Source organism: Alosa sapidissima, chromosome 21 (assembly GCF_018492685.1).
Source record: "Alosa sapidissima isolate fAloSap1 chromosome 21, fAloSap1.pri, whole genome shotgun sequence".
In the NCBI taxonomy this organism is placed as follows: Eukaryota; Metazoa; Chordata; class Actinopteri; order Clupeiformes; family Clupeidae; genus Alosa; species Alosa sapidissima.
Window position 1 is genome coordinate 30,768,393 of NC_055977.1, and position 20,478 is coordinate 30,788,870.

Here is a 20,478-nt window from a genome sequence, read left to right on the forward strand (position 1 = left end):
CATGGATTTGTGGTTGACTGGGAAATCTTAACGTGGTGATTGATAAGTAGTGGATTTATAGTTGACCGTGCAACGACGTTTGAACTGTCCAGGAGATCATTTTCAGCAACAGTTCAGTCAGACCAAAGGGGGTGTTCAGCTCTCTGTCAAGTTCACTCCTCCTTAATGGTAAGCAAGCATTTATTTATCAAACGATAATGTTTTATTGTAAAAGTGTACTACATTAAATTCGATCATGTTTACAGTCTATGTACATCGTACTGTCTGACTTACAAACTCATTCAAATGCTAGGCTAGCTAAATTTACTTGCTGTTGTCAAATTAATGTTTAGGCTAACTTACGTTATGGCAGTTTATCATAATGTTAGGTTAACGTTACTTGGCAGTCTGATTTATAATTAGGTCCTACCTTTGTTGTCAGTAAGTTACAGTTTATTACTCATGATAATAAAATATGAAGTAGTGCTAGGCCTACCGGTAACGTTAGCTTCTAGGCTACTGTCAAAATTATAGGTTGAAGATGTGCTGCTGGTTAACGTGGAGATTTAGCTAACATTTATGTAACTCCTGGTGATCATATTTTTGTGAGTTTAATAGGCTAACTTTAGCAATACTGATATAAGTTAACTTTAAGTCATATCTGACTAGACTGCTATCATTAACCGTTCATTGGGCAGCAAAATTGTTCAGACGAACAGAGCTGCCCGAATGGCTGGTGCTGCTAGCAAACACGACATGTTCAATGAGCTCACCCAGGTTGCGAAACTGAATTATTCTAACTAACACTATCTTCAGCCTGGCATTTTGACAGCAAACTCAACAAACATATAGAATATATATTTTATGATTATTCTAAAGTTTCAATTATAAGTAGCCTTCAGTTTCAGTTGAACATATTTATCTAACACTGTCTATCTCTTTTTCTTCTGTTTCTGTTAGGTGCCACTTCACTCTGCATAGCTGCCAACTCTCACGCATTGGCCGTGAGACACACGCATTTGATTAGTTTCACACACTCACACGCCACACCCCAGATTTCTCACGCTGAAGTGTCAACCCGGTCGGTCAGATGCCTGAAAAATGAGTTTAGCCTATCTACCTGTTGAGCCACGGTTATGCTTTCAGAGACGGTGAGAGGGTTCAAGAGCACCCCCTGTCTGTGGAATTTTCTAAATTTTCTCTCATTTGCGATACTACTTCAGAAGCCATCCTAGGCGCATTCCCCCCGCATTTCCCCGGCTTCAGGTATGCTTTGAGTATTAAGTATTTTTCACGCTGAAGTGTCAACCTGGTAGGTCAAATACCTGGCAGATGAGGTTCAACTAAACTAAACCTATACATATGATATGACACATCATGTGAACGAGCGGAATCTAAGCTTTCCAATGACATTAGCGCCAAGTTGCTGTGATAAATTCGCGAGAAAATTATCATTGAACCGACGTGCAATTTAGGCTAATCATATTTGCATTTTGCACACAGTGCACACCCATTACTCTCGGTTTAATATCTCACTAACCCTTCACACAACACGTGGCAAACCCAATATCACAATAAACAGCAAACCATACCGAATACGAGGATATAAAGCATGCCTCTGCTCTGTGCAATAAGTGGTTCCTGAGTAATCCAGTTTTGAAATTGCAACACATTTCTACATAGCCTCATTGGTGCGAAATTATAATGTATTCTGATGTAAACTATTTGTCAGTTTGTCAGCAGTTCTTATATTGTCAGGTTCCAGCCAATCCCACTTAAACAGATACATGAATATATGTATATTGGCATGCTTCCTAGTGACATTAATGCAAAAATATGAAGAAAATCAAATAACGAGACAAATATTGATATAAAGCCTGACATAAGCCATATGCAAACATTCACATCATGCAGATATGGGTACATCCTGAAAAAGAACTAGCATGTAGGCTATAGGCTATGGCCATTACAATGACCAATATATTATCTTGAATGAACTAGCTGAATAACACAGGTGACCACTTCTGCATAATTTCATGGAGTGCTGAAATGTACACACATTTTTGAACATTTCTGAACTGTGAAATGTTGCATATGTTTTTGTTGTTGTGAACTTATTGCAAGATCACCATAACTATTCCACCTGTGTATGCATGGTTATAATTCTGAAGTGCAAAATAGCTTAGGCTACGGCACAAATATTTCCATAAAAATAAGCAAGTCTGACCCCCATACCACTCACTGAAATGTCCCACCCACTTTCAGAATGCCTCCGACGCCCATGGTCCTAGTAGTAGGCTAGATCCCTTTGATACCAATGTTAGTTTAACTCTGGGACCCTGGTCCCAGGGATGGATTACTGCACGGGCCTTCCGGGCCCAGACCCAGGGGCCCAAGGTGTCGGAGGGCCCTGAAGCCCAAGCCTTTGCATGGAATCATTGCCTCAATATCAACACATCAGGATGTAGGCTATGAATCTGAATGAATTTAGTATTGGCCATCCCCAAAATGCACCAGAATACAGGAAATCACATCAAACAAATAAAAAAAAAAACCCTTCCACATATGCGACAATTAGTGGGGAGCCCTTAATACATGTGGGCCCAGGGGCCTGAAAGTTCATAATCTGTCCATGCCTGGTCCCTACACCTGAGAACCACTGATGTACGTTTTTTTTACTGTACGGTATAATGCTGAATGACCCAAATAAAAATTTCCACAGCAGAATTTTGGTTGGCCCCACCAAATCTCACTCCAAGGTTATTTGAAAAGTTGGCAGCCCTGACTCTGCTACTGGATGGTGGAGGAGGGCTGACTGCGAACCGGGTGGTCTATGAATGCTATACTGAATGGATGGCAGGGAAGCACAACACACTGAATTTCTAAATGAAGAAGAGTTAATAAATGCACTTGATTTTCAAACTGATAAGTTATCAATGGTTATTTATGCACGATTGTGTAGCCTAAACCAGCCATACTAGGCCTAGTCAAATTTATCCTGGCTGTATATAAAGCAGGATGTGAATTTCTAGCTACAGTGAGTAGGAGTCATAGTTGATGACAAGTAACAGTTACAATGGCTGAACAGTTAAAAAGTTAAGTAGTTTAAAGGGTTAAATTGTTTAACAGTAAAATATTGTAGTGAGGACTTTTATTTTGAAACAGTTTTTGGCAGAGAAAGCAGTTGAACAGGATGTGTAGTCTTTATAGGCTCTGTGCACAGTGTCATGACGACCATTCGAATTTGACAGAAATTCGGCACATTGACTTCCGGTTATGAGCCTGTCGATTTAACCACCACAGAAATGGCAGCCGCCACTGGCAGTTCTTCCTTTTCCTTTTCCCGGTGTCCATTTACCGGCAGTGAGCGTCAGCGACGTCCACAGGATCGTCGGTGCCCTGTCCCGCACCCCGACGAGTAAGAGGGACAAGGGATTTAAAATGTACATTTCTTCGTACATTCACAACTATGAGGGTAAGCATCTGATAACTGCTAACGTTAGCGCTTGCCTAACGCTACCTAGTAAAAGTACCAGCTAGTGTTTGTGACTATGTTTGCTTGTTATCAAATACCAATGTTGTTATTCAACACAAATTATATACTCCTCCTTCCGTCAGTTTCCATAAAAGATCAGTATTCAGGAGAGGTGGTCGTGAGGGCAATGTGCTACAGGTCGCTGATGAAAAAAGAGAAACCTCACAGCTTGAGTGTATGGTGATGCTAGATATGAATAAGATAAGATAAGATACGATAATGTAAGAAGATAAGATAATGTGATAAGATCATTGTTCATTGTTTTGATCCTTCAATTAAGCTACAGTCTGGAGTGAAAGATACTACTACTGAAATACAAGTGGAAAATTATATGGCATAATATTCAGCACATTAGTCCAACACATAGCTTAGAATATTATCTTATCTCCTAACTTCAAAATGTTAGACAGAGGATTCAACATCAGGAGTGCCCTGCTAGTCTAAAGAAATGAGTCACAATGCAAGACTCTATCTTAAAAGAATCTGTAAGCAATGAGTATCCTAAAAGAATGACTGACCAGGCTATGATAAATTGTGACTTACTATGACATTCTGACATTGCAGGTGGTTCTTAAAGACAGCAAGCCTGTGCAGCTGATTCATCATAAATGTTCTTGCATTGCTGGAGCTGCGCTGTGCAACCACTGTGTTGCTCACTGTGTTGTCAGCCCACTACTCTCAGCTGAAGTTGCCTGTAGTCCCCCCTGTGCTAAGCTGTACTGAGGGAGAACAGCAGTGGCACAAACCTAGGACTTTGGTAAGTCAATCAAAAACATATAACTAATTACTGTTTTGTAGTTGTTATGTTGTTTTACTGAAGATGTGCTTAAAGTATGTCCTGCAAACACTACAGGGTATAAAACCAGGCACAGTGGACAAAATGGCTGTGCTGTCTACTAAACCGAAGAGCCGTCCTAAAGCAACAACAGAGGGTATAAGGTAAAAGCAATATTGTAACAATACATGGGTAATTTGATTTCAGGTCTATAAGCCATCGAGCATTTCCACTTATACGTGTTTTACACTTCACTTCGCAGGAGCACGCTATACAAAGGCCTTAGTGGGGATCTACCTGATCTTTCTGTCCTTCGGGTGAGTTTACCCTCTTATTTAACCAGTCTTACCATTTGTAATGTTGTGTGGAGCTGTACAAAATGTGCCAGATACTGTGTGCATAGAACTAAAATTGTGCTTAGTTGGTGTTGAGTTGTATTGCTAAAGTATACACTACTCCATCCCAAGGTGACTGAGGCATATGCTGACTTCTCCAGAGCAGAGTCGCCAATGGTGTGTAGCATGAACATCAGCTGTGAGGTTCCATTGGTCAACTCTGCCCTTGGGATGGTGCAAGCCGGAAGCCCGATTGCCTACCAACAGCCAGCAGCAGCACGTAGAGATCTATCCTTCCACGTTGCCCCACCTCGTCCATCCCTACCCTTGGAAGGTTACCGCTTACAGCCCTCAATCTACATGTCTAACACCACTGAGGCAGAGCGCAGGCACTTACAGAGCCTACAGGTGACTTGGGACATGGCAAATAAACTGGAAAGTGCCACAAGAACCCAAAGCTCCTGCGAGGAATGGCACCAGTTGCGGAGACTAAGACTCACTGCTTCGCGTTTCAGGGAGATCTGCTTTGTCAGCAACAAATGTGAGGACAGTCTGGCTGATAGGATCCTGAAGGGAACATATCAGACGAAGGCCATGAGAAGAGGACTGGAGTTGGAGGCTGATGCCATATGGGAGTACACCCAAATAAAGAGGGTCAACCACTATCCGTGTGGATTTATAATCCACCCAGACACACCTTGGCTGGGAGCATCTCCGGATGGACTAGTTTTTGACCCGACAGAACCCTCTTCCTTTGGTCTTCTAGAAATTAAGTGCCCAAATGTTAAAAACTATGTTGACTGTCCCTATGTTAAAATGACCTTAGGCAAAATGGAGCTGAAGATATCATATGCGTACTACTACCAAATTCAGGGGCAGCTAGTGGTAAGTGGCATGACGTGGTGTGATTTTGTTGTGTCGGCGGAGGAAGACACATTAATTCATAGAATACACAGAGACGTAGAAGTGTTCAAGCTCATCAGAGACAAAGTTGACCAATTTTATTTCAATGTTTACATGCGAAAATGCATGTAACTGATAAACTTAATAAACAATGAACACAAAAATGCAAACTTGGCTGATTTACTTTTTAAAATGTTGGTTTAGACAAACGGCACATAAAAGTCCATGGAGTCCATATACCTAGTGTAATAAATAACAATTATATAAATAACATTTATTTTAAGAATGCGCACACGCGCGCGCACACACACACACCATTCAACACAAGGTCAACATTTCAAACTTCATTTGCCCAGGTCTTGACCAGAGGGCCATTTTGGAAATTAGAGAGTAGACAGGCGACTGTAAAAATTTGATTAATACTCCCCGATATGGCAAGCGGGATTGTGGTTTCAAACAGTTTGTTTTCCTTCACTCTTCTGATTAGCCTCTCTACATGTACCCTCAAGCGAGCAATTGACTGCGTTTCCAGCACGTCTGCCTCTGCCATTTGGGCCCTCTGGATGACGAAGGCTGGGCGGTAAACAGTCCCAGGGGCCAGGTCGTCCACCAAGAACCCTTTGTCCACCATAATTGCGGTGTCAGGGGTAAGGAGGTTTTGGATCCCGGACTGACGGAATATTTCCTTGTCGCTCATGGAGCCCTCGAAGAGGGGCGAGATGAATGTCAGAGCTCCATGAGGGGACATACCAACCATGGCTTTAAAAGTGCAATGTGATATAGTGTGAAAACACTTCACTTTGTAGAACCAGGGAAGATGGTGTCTGGCACTCAACAGTGCAGTTCAGTGCAGTCAAGGATGACTTGTGTGTCACTGTATGCATTGAACTCTAGTGGAAGATTGTCCTTAACAGCTGCAGGAGACATCCAAAAACAGACCGAGCCCAGCAGAGTGTAGAGGAAGTTGGCCCAGGTGACGATGATGCGACTTACTGTTGTCCTGTGTATGTTAAAGCGATGAGCCAGTTCCCTCTGTGTGCAGCCAGTGCACAGGTATGTCAGGAACAAGAAGAGCTCATCTATCGCCAGCAGTTTCTAAGGGTTGGGGAGAAATATATAGATAGATACTTTACTCATCCTGAGGGACATTTTAGACATCCAGTAGCTTATATTACATACACACAAATACATACATATTTCACCCACATAAAAATGAAATCCCTCACAGATAACCATGTAGATAGATAGATAGATACTTTATTGATCCCCAGGGGTACAGTATATAACCATGAGAAGTGCACACTTACAGTTGGTCTGGTGACTGGGCTTTCAGTGACTGTGCTGGTGGCTCTCTTGTCTCTGCTGGTCACCCTGATCATTTTGGATGTTGCAGTACTAATCAGGCTCCAAAACACCATCAGGTGCTTGTAAGATGGGAATCTGAAATATAGTATCCTTATCAGAAAGAGAAAACGGAGAAAATTGTAGTAGCCTAACCTTCTGTGGCGATATTAAGTCCTCAGCATTTCTTAAATTAACTTTGACAAATGACAATTGTTGAAGGCTAGCACTACAGATAGCGGTCTTACCAGGTATAAAATCGTATGTCTTCTGGAGAAGAGGCAAACCGCTGCAGTCCAAATTTGGATAGATGGCATATTTTCAGTTGCTCTCGAAGTGTATCGATTTCCTGTCTGAGTAATAATGTTGCCTATCCACGCACACGGTAGGAGATGCTTCATAGTCGTGGTCCATGACCATAGGGAGGGCAATAGGCTCCGCTGCTGGTGCTGGTTCAAGGACACGCTCCGGGCTCGGTGGTCTTGCCCGTCGCTCCCAAACACGGGTCGTTCCTTGGTTGAATAATTGTTCCACTCAAACAACGAAGGGACAGCACCTGATACCAAAGCACGCCTTCCTTTCTTGGATGTTACAATTTTGTGTGGCTTAAAGTGCCGACTGCAAACTTTTGTGTGCTGAGTTATCGTAAAACCCGTCCTTCGCACTTGATGAATCCACTTAGCCCGAAGACTTACGTTTTTTGGGAAGCAGTGGAAACTAAGTGAACTATTATAACGGCCCGAGGCCGAACAAAGTGGCACACAGCAGTGTTCATTTGAGCCGTTTACAATTTTCATAAATTTAGTAATGTTAGCACTCATGTTTATTGTTTTAGCGATAACAGCAACATACTAGCCTGGCGAGCCAGACCCACATTAAAATGTAGGGTCTGGGCACTCACCGTTCGCAGTGCTCAGTCCGAGGGGCGGGATAATCAGTTGTCTTTCAAATTCCCTCTGCACGCAATAGGACGCAATAGGATATTTGTTTTCAAGTAGCAGGGAATTCAAGCCAAACCGTGGCAACTCTGCCATCAATCATTATGTTAAGCCCACCAAACGACTCTATACACGATTTCAATGCCCTGATTAAGTTTCGATTTCTGGAGCTCACAAGCCAACGGAGAGTTGCTAGACTAGGGGCGCGTCTAGATTTCTAGGCTAGCAACATACGCTTAACGTTACTATGTAACTAGGAGACAGACCGGAACCAGCTGTGCCGAATTTCGTACAAAGCGGAAGTTCGTTCTTCCGCTTGTGCACGTAGCCTATAGCAGTGTTTCTCAAACTTTTTCAGACCAAGGACCACTTAATCAATAAAAAAAAACCTCACGGACCACCTAGCTAAAAAAAGAGTAGACCTACTTAAATAGTTACTTACACAATAGGCTTACTCACTGAGCCACGTTGCTTATTTTCTTTGCACCTTGCTTATTGTGTCAGAGGATTCATATGATTTAAACTGGCATAACTTACATAGGCAGCGTTGCAGAACTGTTTGGATTTACATAAAAGTTGGTTCAATATGGAAAACAACTCATCTATATTATATTTTACCACGTCTGCTCGCGGACCACTTGGGATAGCTTGCGGACCACCAGTGGTCCCCGGACCACACTTTGAGAAACACTGGCCTATAGGGCCAGTTTGTATGCTTAAAGCCTGAGACTGGCAGTTGATCCAGGTGGCCTGAACACCTGCCATAGGATTCTAATTGCTTAACGGCTCTATTGTGATGTCATCAGCCCATGTTAAGTCTATGGGGAAATTTTTAGTAGTTATTAATTAATAGTTTAAAAAGTATAAAAGTTACAAAGATGAAAAATACAAAGCCCACATGTCCTAAGTAAGACCTACGCAGCGCAGTTTGAATTAAGTTTCTACGTTAAACGGTTGAAGCTGCATTAACTGCGTTAGAAGAAGAACTAGAAAACGCAATTCCAGGGAATTACTAGTGCATGAAAATGCAAAACACATGGTGTGAAATATATTGTTAAAACAGATGATGTGCTAATTGGCAACCAACATGATGAGGTTTAATATAGTTGGAATTACTGAACTAGGTAGATGAGGTTTAATATAGTTGGAATGACTGAACAGTTAAATAAGTGGATGGTTTAAAAGGTTAAAGATGGTTACTACGGTGATGCTAGGATAGACATGGTGGTTGCATAGCTTAATAAAAGTTGATAGTTTAAAAGTAGACTGTTTAAAAGCTGAATGTAGATAGTTTAAAAGTTGTTGATAGACAGTAGATAGTTTAAAAGTTGTTGATAGACAGCTAGTTTAATAGATAGTTTAATGATAGTTTAAAAGTAGACCGTTTAAAAGTTGAAGGTAAATAGTTTAAAAGTTGTTGACAGACTGGAAGTTGAATGAATGTTGATATTCAAATAGTTTAATGGCTGTGTATAGGTAGATAGTTGACGATAACTGAAAGTTGGAATGGCTCTAATGTTTGCTAGCAGTTATGCTAAGATTTGTAATTCTGCTAACCATGCTACTTAGCTAATGTTTTATAGTAGTGCTAGCAATTCTAACATGCTAACCATGGTACTTAGCTAACTTAACTAACATTTTCTAGCAGTTTTGCTAAACATTTTCTAGCAGTTTTGCTAAACATGCTAACTATGTCAGCAATGCTAACATGCTAACTATATTAACCATGTGACTTAGTTAACCAAGCTTATCATTTTTAGTAGTTATGCTAACTATGCTAACTAGCATGCTAACTATGCTAACCATGTTACTTAGCTAATCATTTTTAGTAGTTATGCTAACTATGCTAACTAACATGCTAGCATGTTAACTATGCTAACCATGTTACTTAGCTAACCTAGCTAATCATTTTTAGCAGTTTTGCTAAAAATGCTAACAATGTTAGCAATGCTAACATGCTAACTAGCTACAGTGGGTAGGAGTCATAGTTGATGAAAAGTGTTGACAGTTGATGACAAGTTAAAAGTTGTTGATAGACAGCTAGTGAATGTATATAGTTTAAAAGTTGAATGTAGATAGTTTAAAAGTTGTTGATAGACAGCTAGTTTAATAGATAGATAGTTTAATGATAGTTTAAAAGTAGACTGTTTAAAAGTTGAATGTAAAAAGTTCAGTAGTTTAATGGGTTACATTGTTTAACAGTGGATTATTGTAGTGAGGACTTTTATTTTGAAACAGTTTTGGGCAGAGGAAACAGTTGAATAGGATGTGTAGTCTTAATTGACCCAGATTGTATGCTTAAAGCCTGAGGCTGCAGGTGGCCTGAACACCTGCCATAGGATTCTAATTGCTTAACGGCCGTATTATGATGTCACAATCGGCAATGTTAAGTCTATGGGGATTTTTAAAAAGTTTTTCTTTAATAGTTTAAAAAGTATAAAAGTTTCAAAGTTGAAAAGACATAGCAACCCGATCTGTTTGAAGACCTACGTTACAAAGTTTGAATGAAGTTTCTAAGTTAAACTGTTCAAGAGAAATTGCGTGCGGAAAAAGTGGTAAGCGGAGTAATAATAATAATAAGAAGTTGCCTAGGAAGAACAGTACAGTGCATTTTCATGCACTGTAATAAGAAGTTGTTGCCTAGGAAGAACAGTACAGTGCATTTTCATGCACTGTAACTAGAAATGCAATTCCAGGGAATTACCAGTGCATGAAAATGCTAAAGTTGTGATGTAAAATATCATGTATAGTTAAAACAGATAATACAGAGATGGTTACTACGGTGATGCTAGGATAGACATGGTGGTTGCATAGCTTAATAAAAGTTGATAGTTTAAAAGTAGACTGTTTAAAAGCTGAATGTAGATAGTTTAAAAGTTGTTGATAGACAGTAGATAGTTTAAAAGTTGTTGATAGACAGCTAGTTTAATAGATAGTTTAATGATAATTTAAAAGTAGACCGTTTAAAAGTTGAAGGTAAATAGTTAAAAAGTTGTTGACAGACTGGAAGTTTAATGAATGTTGATATTCAAATAGTTTAATGGCTGTGTATAGGTAGATATTTGATGATAACTGAAAGTTGGAATGGCTCTAATGTTTGCTAGCAGTTATGCTAAGATTTTTAACTATGTTAACCATGCTACTTAGCTAAGGTTTTATAGCAGTGTTAGCAATGCTAACATGCTAACCATGGTACTTAGCTAACATTTTCTAGCGGTTTTGCTAAACATGCTAACTATGTTAGCAATGGTAACATGCTAACTATGTTAACCATGTGTCTTAGCTAACCTAGCTTATCACTTTTAGTAGTTATGCTAACTATGCTAACTAGCATGCTAACAATGCTAACTATGCTAACCATGTGACTTAGCTAATCATTTTTAGTAGTTATGCTAACTATGCTAACTAGCATGCTAACACGCTAACTATGCTAACCATGTTACTTAACTAACTTAGCTAATCATTTTTAGCAGTTTTGCTAACTATGCTAACCATGCTGACTAGCTACAATGGGTAGGAGTCATAGTTGATGACAAGTAACAGTTACAATGGCTGAACAGTTAAAAAGTTCAGTAGTTTAAAGGGTTAAATTGTTTAACAGTGAAATATTGTAGTGAGGACTTTTATTTTGAAACCGTTTTTGGTAGAGGAAGCAGTTGAACAGGATGTGTAGTCTTAATAGGGCCAGTTTGTATGCTTAAAGCCTGAGACTGGCAGTTGATCCAGGTGGCCCGAACACCTGCCATAGGATTCTAATTGCTTAATGGCCGTATTATGATGTCATAATCGGCAATGTTAAGTCTATGGCGATTTTTAAAAAGTTTTTCTTTAATAGTTAAAAAAGTATAAAAGTTTCAAAGTTGAAAAGACATAGCAGCTTGGTCTGTTTGAATACCTATGTTACAAAGTTTGAATGAAGTTTCTAAGTTAAAGGAGAATTCCGGTGTGATATTGACCTAAAGTGTATTGAAACATGATACCGAGTGTGAACGTATGTCTCATAGCCCATCTCGGCTTGTCCCCTGCACTCCAAAATCTGGCGCTAGTTAGCCGATGCTACCAACAGCTTTTTCAATAGTGGTGCTTCGGCATCGGGCTAGCCATGCAAATAAATCACTGTTTTACAACCATTTACGAGGCTCAATGTATCTCCACACTTCATTGGTAGACTTCCGAGGGCCCTGACATTTAAAACGAGACATTGAGAACTTTGAAAAAGCACTGGTAGTTTACTTACAAGACGATACAGACAGTATCTTCACGAAGTTTAGCGTTTGCAGCCATCTTGAATTTAGTCACGATAAGTCGAGCAACGAGTAAGAATGAACAGTTATGATAAGGGATCAGATTCCAAAAATAATTCAGTGGAAATGCATGGATTCCAGTTTCTTCCAGTAGCAGCAACTAGAATCCATGCATTTCCACTGAATTATTTTTGGAATCTGATCCCTTATCATACCTGTTCATTCTCACTCGTTGCTCGACTTATCGTGACTAAATTCAAGATGGCTGCAAACGCTAAACTTCGTGAAGGGGTGTAAAACAGTGAATGGGTGTAAAACAGTGATTTATTTGCATGGCTAGCCCGATGCCAAAGCACCACTATTGAAAAAGCTGTTGGTAGCATCGGCTAACTAGCGCCAGATTTTGGAGTGCAGGGGACAAGCCGAGATGGGCTATGAGACATACGTTCACACTCGGTATCATGTTTCAATACACTTTAGGTCAATATCACACCGTAATTCTCCTTTAAACTGTTCAAGAGAAATTGCGTACGGAAAAAGTGGTAAGCGGAATAATAATAAGAAGAAGTTGTTGAAGTTGCCTAGGAAGAACAGTACAGTGCATTTTCATGCACTGTAATAAGAAGAAGCCTAGGAAGAACAGTACAGTGCATTTTCATGCACTGTAATAAGAAGCCTAGGAAGAACAGTACAGTGCATTTTCATGCACTGTAATAATAAAATGCCTTGGAATAACAGTACAGTGCATTTTCATGCACTGTAATAAGAAGAAGCTTAGGAAGAACAATACAGTGCATTTTCATGCACTGTAATAATAAGAAGAAGAAGCCTAGGAAGAACAGTACAGTGCATTTTCATGCACTGTAATAAGAAAAGTTGGAATAACAGTACAGTGCATTTTCATGCACTGTAATAATAAGAAGATGACTAGGAAGAACAGTACAGTGCATTTTCATGCACTGTAATAACATAATATTGGCCTCTATATAGCCTAGCCTATTGTTTATGTGCATGTTTTTAATTAACAGCGGCATGTAGGCCTACGTTTGTTACAACCTTGACGCAGCCATAAATAAGTGCGGTACAGTATATCATCATGAATGTAACAGCTCTTAAATCTTGAATCCAGCTGGCTTAAACTAAGAGCTTCTGTTTTCATATAAAATCAACAAAAAAGTCCAAATGTATGACTGTTAAATCTAATTTATTGCATTAGCCATTGCAGACCATATGTCACAGTGTTATGATAGCTCACCTTTATGCTTATTTTGGTCCACTTGATAAAACCAGTAAATATAGTTGATAAACTGCTTATTTCTTACATGTCTGAAGCATTTGGTCCAACAGTGATATTTCAAGTTGCTCTGTTAACTTTAATTGGGTGTGATCGCGGCACAAAAATGAAAATCCATAACTCGCAATGTGTTGCGCAAAAAAATCAGTTCATTTTGCCATAGAGACAGGTTACAACTGACCCGCACAGGTCATGTTTTTATTTTCATTTAATTGCATTTGCTATGACTATATAAATGGCACTCATGTTAACTTGAAACAGAGGGACTGAAGATATGAATGACATGTGATTGAAGTCCACACGCTCAAATTTCACGAAGCAAACTTAAACAAACAGTTGCGGTTTAAAAAAAAAAATCTCGATGCTTGAATTTTGCACCTTTTTATCTCTGGTCGCATTAAGTAGACCATTCATGTTTGGATGGCTGTAAGAATTACATGCTATGATCTTTCCGTAGCTACACCATATCTTGAGAATAAAACATTGATACATTTGTACCGCTGTTACAATTGTAGGCTACCAGTTCTCCCCTATGCATTATAGGCTACCCTACCCAGTAGGCCCTAGTGTTAGCCTAACAAGCGTCCCACATTGAGCCCAGCCCCGATCTGCAAGCAGCAGCCAGGGGCTTCTCCACTCTGGAAGGGGCTGAAACAGAGGGAATAGAGGTAGGTAACAATCGTTTCCTACACGCTATTTCCACCAAACAACTTCAGAAACATGTTTTCTGGAACTCAAAGACCTATTTGAACTTGTTGAAAAAAATAGTCAAAATATGGGCACTTTAAGTTAATGATAACGTGTTTACAAACTCTACTTACTTTACAGATAATATTGTAAATAGCCTACTGTCATGCAGTTAATGGGATACTGTGCAGAGTTGGAAAGTTAGGTCAACTTGGAAACTGTTTCTCATTGCTGAGTTGCCCGATGGTAAGGTACGGCCATACCTTACACCTGCAGGAGCGCTTGCTTGGCCGCCTGTGCTGCGCAACGCACACTTTGCTCCTCTCATCTATACGACGCAGTTCCCATTTCCGTGTGGTCTCCATTAAGATGTGAAAAAATAGGCATAAATCTAGCGTACACATTTCCACGAATCACGGATGTGTTGTTGACATAAATTAGAAAATATTAGAGGACTTAAGGAGATGTGATGTTGAACTGCATGCCCATGCCATTTAACAGAAATGCCCCAGCAGCAGCACGGAAGAGGAGAGCTTATCTGACAGAAGATCTGCATTATCTATAGTGACGTAATGTCAGATTACATTGCAAAAATATTACCATGCATTCATAACCTCGTGATTCAATGAGAGTGATCCCAAAACATCGGAAAGTATGTCTTTGTGACATTTATGTATTACATTTTGTCTAGAGGAAAAATCAATAGCAAACTGTTCTCTACTAGCGCTGTGAACCGTTTCTGGCAGCGCCTGGCAAATCCGCCATCATAACAGCAATCCGTTATGGAACAAGCACGCCTGTTGTTAAAGGGAATGTGAGATGACGCTCTGATTGGTTTATTGCATGTTACACCCAAACCACACCCATGAGTAATGTAGCTACTTCAGACCACCCCATTTTAGATTTGCGTCAGTCATTTATCCCGCAGGTAAAATAGCAACAGCGCCCAAGATTCGCCCACAAAGCTATTTGCATGTTGCGTTTTCATACTTGCTTTTCAGATCGTTAAGATAGAGCCCATAAAGTAATTTTATGGCACAATTTTGAATGATGACCATTCATCGTAAATAAGGGCTCCACCTCCCTACAAAAGCCAATTTAACCACTGCCCATACACCTTTTATTCACCCCCCCCCCCCCCCACACACACACACACACAGGTACACCCCCATCCCCCACACACCCCTTTAATCCCCCCCAACACACATATACACTAACCCCCCAACACACACACACACACCATTACACAATACCCCCCAAACACACACACCATACACACACATTTTATCATCCCCCCCACCCAAACACACAACATACCCCCTCCCCACACACATAGGTACCCCCCCCCCCCCACACACACACACATACACACACACACACCATACCCCCATACAATATACTTTCCTAATTGCTAAATTGCTTAATTTATTCTTTAAAGTTAAACTGGCTCTTGAGCACAAGAATTTCATTACTAATAGACTAATAGTTGTTTTTATCAGTACATGACAATAAACTTCTTAAACTTGAACTACAGTACTGTACATCTAGTTATACAATATATGCAAAGCTCATCTTATTGTTCCTGTAAAAATACTTTTAGTGTGTGTGGGTGTGGATATCGTTTTTATTTGAGTAGGCATCAGATTATACGTGCAATAAAAACACAAAAAGCACAGTATTTCGTATTTGAGGACACAAACACAAAATATTTCCTATCAAACTTTGTGAAGTGTGATGGTATCCGGCCAATAACAAAGAGGAAAAACATAATTATGAACTAGTTTTGATGTGGTTGTAGCTACATTAACTATATTAACTGAAATATAACAGTAAACTGTGTTTGTTCACACATTTTTGTAGTTTTGAGAACACTCTACCACCAGTGTAGGAGGCAATTCACTAGGGAAAGTATGGACATAGTTGAAGTTGTGCAACAATTGTCCAGGAACAATAATCCCGCCCACTTCCTTGTGTTCCCCGTGAAAAGTTTGTGCAGGCTAGAACACAACCTCTCTGAATTTGGCAGAAAAGACAGGCACATGCCCTTGTGTGAACTGAGCATACAGAACTGTAAGTTAAAAGTGAATGTTTTAATTTTTTGACAACATTACTGCTATTGTAGTTATCCTCACTTAGTTATTAATACATTCAGAAACTAACATGACAAATAGAAAGTAGGCATATCCTGTATCCTAGGCTATTTTCAAGCTAATGGGGAACTTGGAATGGAACATAGCATTTGAATGACAAACACTATGACCAAGCTCCTTTTTTGCTTTCAATCCTTCTGTTTGTAATAGATGCACAACCATGTTTGGTGACAAGACATAATACAGCATACTATGGCATACTATATTATTAAATATGTTATATAGACCAGAGTCTTTGAGGATTAGATAGAATTTATATAATCTATAGTAAGGTAAATAACATTGTTTTGATTTGAAACTACTTACTGCTATTCATTTAGGGCGATACGCTTTGTTTACAGTCCTTAAGGTTGTTCAACAAATCTTTATGCATTCATTTGCTGTGTTGTTGGTGTTCATTTTATATTACTATTAGTTAACTGACAGGTTTGTAAATTTCTTGGCCGCTTTCCAAAGCATTGGGTTTATAATCTGCATGTTGCTACAAGTAACTAGGTCTATTTGACACAATGCACATGCACATTGAGTGAAACCTGTTAAAGCTTTGTTAAACGAATAAGTTCAGTACAATATGAAGTGTAACTTTCATCTTTTTGTTGCATCTTCTCATTTAAACCATTTTTTTCTATAATCTGCACAAGCAAACTCCTTTGTCTTGTTTCATATGTAACATTTAGGCTGCCACTACACTGAATGTCTTTTTAATACTGTCAGTGAGAGGTCGCTGAGATAGTGCTGAAGCACTCAACATGTCAAAGATAATGGTCAAAGACATAATGAATGAAATGAATTCATATTTATATATGATTGATATGTACAGTATATACCCATTCCCCCCTTTTCTTTGAAGAAAACACTTAGAGAGAAAGTTGTTAGCCTTGACTGACATGGACTAACATACACATATTCTTTGTGGTGGGGGTTTTGTGGTCTGAGTTTTATACAAATTATGTTTTTAGACATTCTGGTCAACCTCCACACACTTAAACCACAGAGAATTACTATTGCCACTGTGTATAGGGCATGATGTGAAAGAATAAGAGGTGTGGACATCTCCACTAATGCCAAATGCCGTATCTCGCACTGGAAGCAAAAGTGAAACTAAATTTGTGGATCCACAGCATGAGTTGGATCCAATGCAGAATTCAATGGGTTCATCCTTGGGGCATGCTACACCATTCCACCAAATTTTACTCTTGAAAAAAATTAAATCAGTGTTTGGCATTTAAAATCATGTTTTATTCACTAAAAATAGTTTGGGATGATCATTCTGTGGTAGAAATTACATGAAAAGCATTTTGTTTTGCTCATTATCAGCTCATTCTGTGTTTGAAATGACTGTGGTGGAAAAGGTCTTCTGGCCTATATAAGCATACTATGCTTAGGACAATCCAAAATACACATACATATGGCATTTTTAGTTATTTGGCATAATTTTGCAAAAAATAACAGCCTGAGTGGAAATAATGCCTGATAAAAATAATATTTAAAAGTGACCATGAATTACACTTATTAAGTTTCCGATATAATATTTGGACTCAACCTTCCTCGTCATTGAACAGTGGTTTGAGGTGGAAATTATGGAAAACAGGGGGATGATTATTTCATGCATTAAACATTTAAATAGCATGTGCAACTCTTTCTGAAATATGTTTTAAAAATCCTTTAAATTCAATGTTTTTCTAGTGGATCTTAACATTTTAGGATTTTAAGATTAAGAATGCGAGTCTGTGTTAGGGAAAGGGATAAAATGGCTAAATCCACTGATAAAAGACAATCTAGAAGTAAAAAATACACAGACATGATTGGATACTAATTAGCATGCTGTGTTATGAACTGGAATCACATGATTAAAACAAAAATATGTTATTTTTTTAATATAATATATAATATAAAAAACAAGGACATTAAATTGCCCGTACAAGCAATATAGATATGCAATGGTTGCGGGGTAATATACAATTTAAGGAGATAACAGCGTAACAGCCGCAATTACTACCCTAGTAACACCCTATCAACCACCCTAGTTGTTGCAACAACTTTGCATGCACTGGTATTTCCTTTAGGAAATGCATGGCTGGATGGATGGATGGATGAACTGGCTGCAGATCACCACACACAGAATGATTATGGACTGCAACCTCATGATTTTCACAGAAACTTAGCTTAACAGTGAAATACCCAACAGCGCTATCGAGCTGGATGCTGCATTTTCTGTACCGACAGAACAGCTGACTCCAGTAAGACCAGAGGTGGAGGTTTGTGCATTTATGTTAACAAAATGTGGTGCATGGACACCACCATCACCGAGAGTCACTGCTCAGTTAACCTAGAGTATCTCATGGTTAAGTGTAGACCTTTCTATCTGCCCAGAAAGTTTACATCAACTGTAGTAGGAGCCTAAATACCACCGGATGCTTGCCATGAAAGAACTGCATACTGCTATCAGTAAACAACAAACTCTGCATCCCGAAGCAGCTAAGTAAGTTCAACCACTAAAATGTAAAGACTGTACTGCCCAAATTTCATCAAAATGTATCATGCCCCACAAGAGAAGATAATATTTTAGACCATGTCTATACAAACATAGCTGATGCCTACAGAAGCCATGGATGAACAGTGAGGTCAGACTCCTGCTTAAGGCACGAGACATCGCATTCAGATCAGGTGATGCTCAAGCCTATAGCTCATCCAGGGCTAATCTGAAAAGGCCAAGCACAACCACAAGCAAAGGATTGAGGATCATTTCAAGAAACAACTCTGACCCCCGACACATGTGGCAAGTCATCCAGGCCATCACAGATTATAAAACTACTAACTCAACCACCCTGTCACCGACACCTCCTTGCCTGATGAGCTGAACCACTTCTATGGCCGCTTTGATGGGGACAACAAGGAGGTGGCCATCAATGGCATCAGTTACCCTCTGTAACTGGATTCTGGACTTCCTAACCAACCGACCTCAACCATCACCCTGACTAATGGTGTATCACAGGGATTAGTGATGAGCCCTCTCCTTTACTCCCTCTTCACCTACAACTGCACACCTGTACATGGCTCTAACACCACTGTCAAGTTTGCAGATGACACTACGGTGATTGGTCTCATCAGCAACAACGATGAGATGGCCTCACAGGGAGGAGGTCCAGCACCTAACATCGTGGTGCACTGACAACAACCTGGCTCTCAACACCAATAAGACCAAAGAGCTCATTGTGGACTTCAGGAAGTCTAAAGCTAGCACACACACCCCCATTCGCATCAACGAGACTGAGGTGGACATGTCACCAGCTTCAAGTTTCTGGGTGTTCACATCTCTGAGGACCTCTCTTGTACCCTCAACACCTCTACCCTGATCAAGAACGCTCTCTTCTTTCTGAGGAGACTAAAGAAGGTCCATCTGTCTCCTCAGATCCTGGTGAACTTCTACCGCTGCACCATCGAGAGTATCGTCACCAACTGTGTCACAGTTTGGTATGGCAAATGCTCTGCCTACGACCGAAAAGCACTGCAGAGGGTGGTTAAAACTACCTAACACATCACCGGTTCTTCACTCCCCTCCATCGAGGCCATCCAGGAGTAAGGCACGCAGCATCATCAAAGACTTCTCTTTGTTCTCACCCCAACCACAGACTGTTCACCCCACTCCTCTCCGGGAGGCATTACAGGTCTCTCCGCACCCGAACCAGCAGGTTCAGAGGAAGCTTCTTTCCTGCGGCTGTCACCCTACAGAACTCTAGCTTGAATTTCCCCTGGGGATCAATAAAGTATCTATCTACAGTGGGCAGTGCTTCGACTTGGCCAGCTTCACTCGCGGTCCGCGCGTGGGATCACGCGGTATCACGCGACTTAAATTTGTATTTTTCCAGTGAGACGCTGCAACAACCCAAACAACCGGTAGATGGCTCAAGTGAGCAGGGTGTCTCGTAAAAAGAAATGGAGCCTGGAAAACCCTACACAGACTTCACTACAGACTTTAGCAGACTGGTTTAGAAATAATTTAATAGCCAGAAATATGCCTGCCCTGCCCTAATAAAGAAATATTTGGTTAACTGCGAGTGAATCCTGTTTGCAGCCGTAGAAAAAACGCAGGACAAATTAAAACGCAGGACAAATTAAACATTCTGGTTTTCTCCAAGTGCAACGATGATAGACAGACATCATTTGGACAAAATATAGAGCATATTAACCTCCGTTGCTCAGCCAAATGCCTTCCTATACGTCCTGTTATCACGGAGTTACAAGCGATAAACGATTTTTGATGGTCACAAGTTTACTTCATTAGCGGTTTATTTTT

General features: G+C 40.0%; 2 protein-coding genes across 3 annotated transcripts in view; both read left to right on the top strand.

Moving 5' to 3' along the window:
• The first annotated feature begins 4,021 nt into the window (after window positions 1–4,021).
• Window positions 4,022–5,659, top strand: LOC121696208. The gene is made up of 4 exons (XM_042077560.1): window positions 4,022–4,271; window positions 4,368–4,453; window positions 4,552–4,606; window positions 4,757–5,659. The coding sequence occupies exons 2-4, from the start codon at window positions 4,395–4,397 to the stop codon at window positions 5,657–5,659; spliced, it is 1,017 nt and encodes a 338-aa protein (XP_041933494.1). The 5' UTR covers window positions 4,022–4,271; window positions 4,368–4,394.
• Window positions 5,660–16,000: 10,341 nt separating this feature from the next.
• Window positions 16,001–20,478, top strand: part of slco2b1 (solute carrier organic anion transporter family, member 2B1) — a 205,535-nt gene continuing 201,057 nt past the window's right edge. Inside the window, exon 1 of one of the 2 annotated variants that reach the window (XM_042076135.1) lies at window positions 16,001–16,101. The gene's annotated coding sequence lies outside the window, so the exon portion shown is untranslated. The remainder of the gene's footprint in view (window positions 16,102–20,478) is intronic. The other variant, XM_042076136.1, reaches the window with a different exon arrangement.

Excerpts from the sequence above, each read along its gene's own strand:
- LOC121696208 (XM_042077560.1), top strand. The coding sequence starts at position 4,395 with ATGGCTGTGCTGTCTACTAAACCGAAGAGCCGTCCTAAAGCAACAACA. Across the intron at positions 4,454-4,551 it reads GCAACAACAGAGGGTATAAG|GAGCACGCTATACAAAGGCC; the intron begins GTAAAAGCAATA and ends TTCACTTCGCAG. Across the intron at positions 4,607-4,756 it reads CTGATCTTTCTGTCCTTCGG|GTGACTGAGGCATATGCTGA; the intron begins GTGAGTTTACCC and ends CTCCATCCCAAG.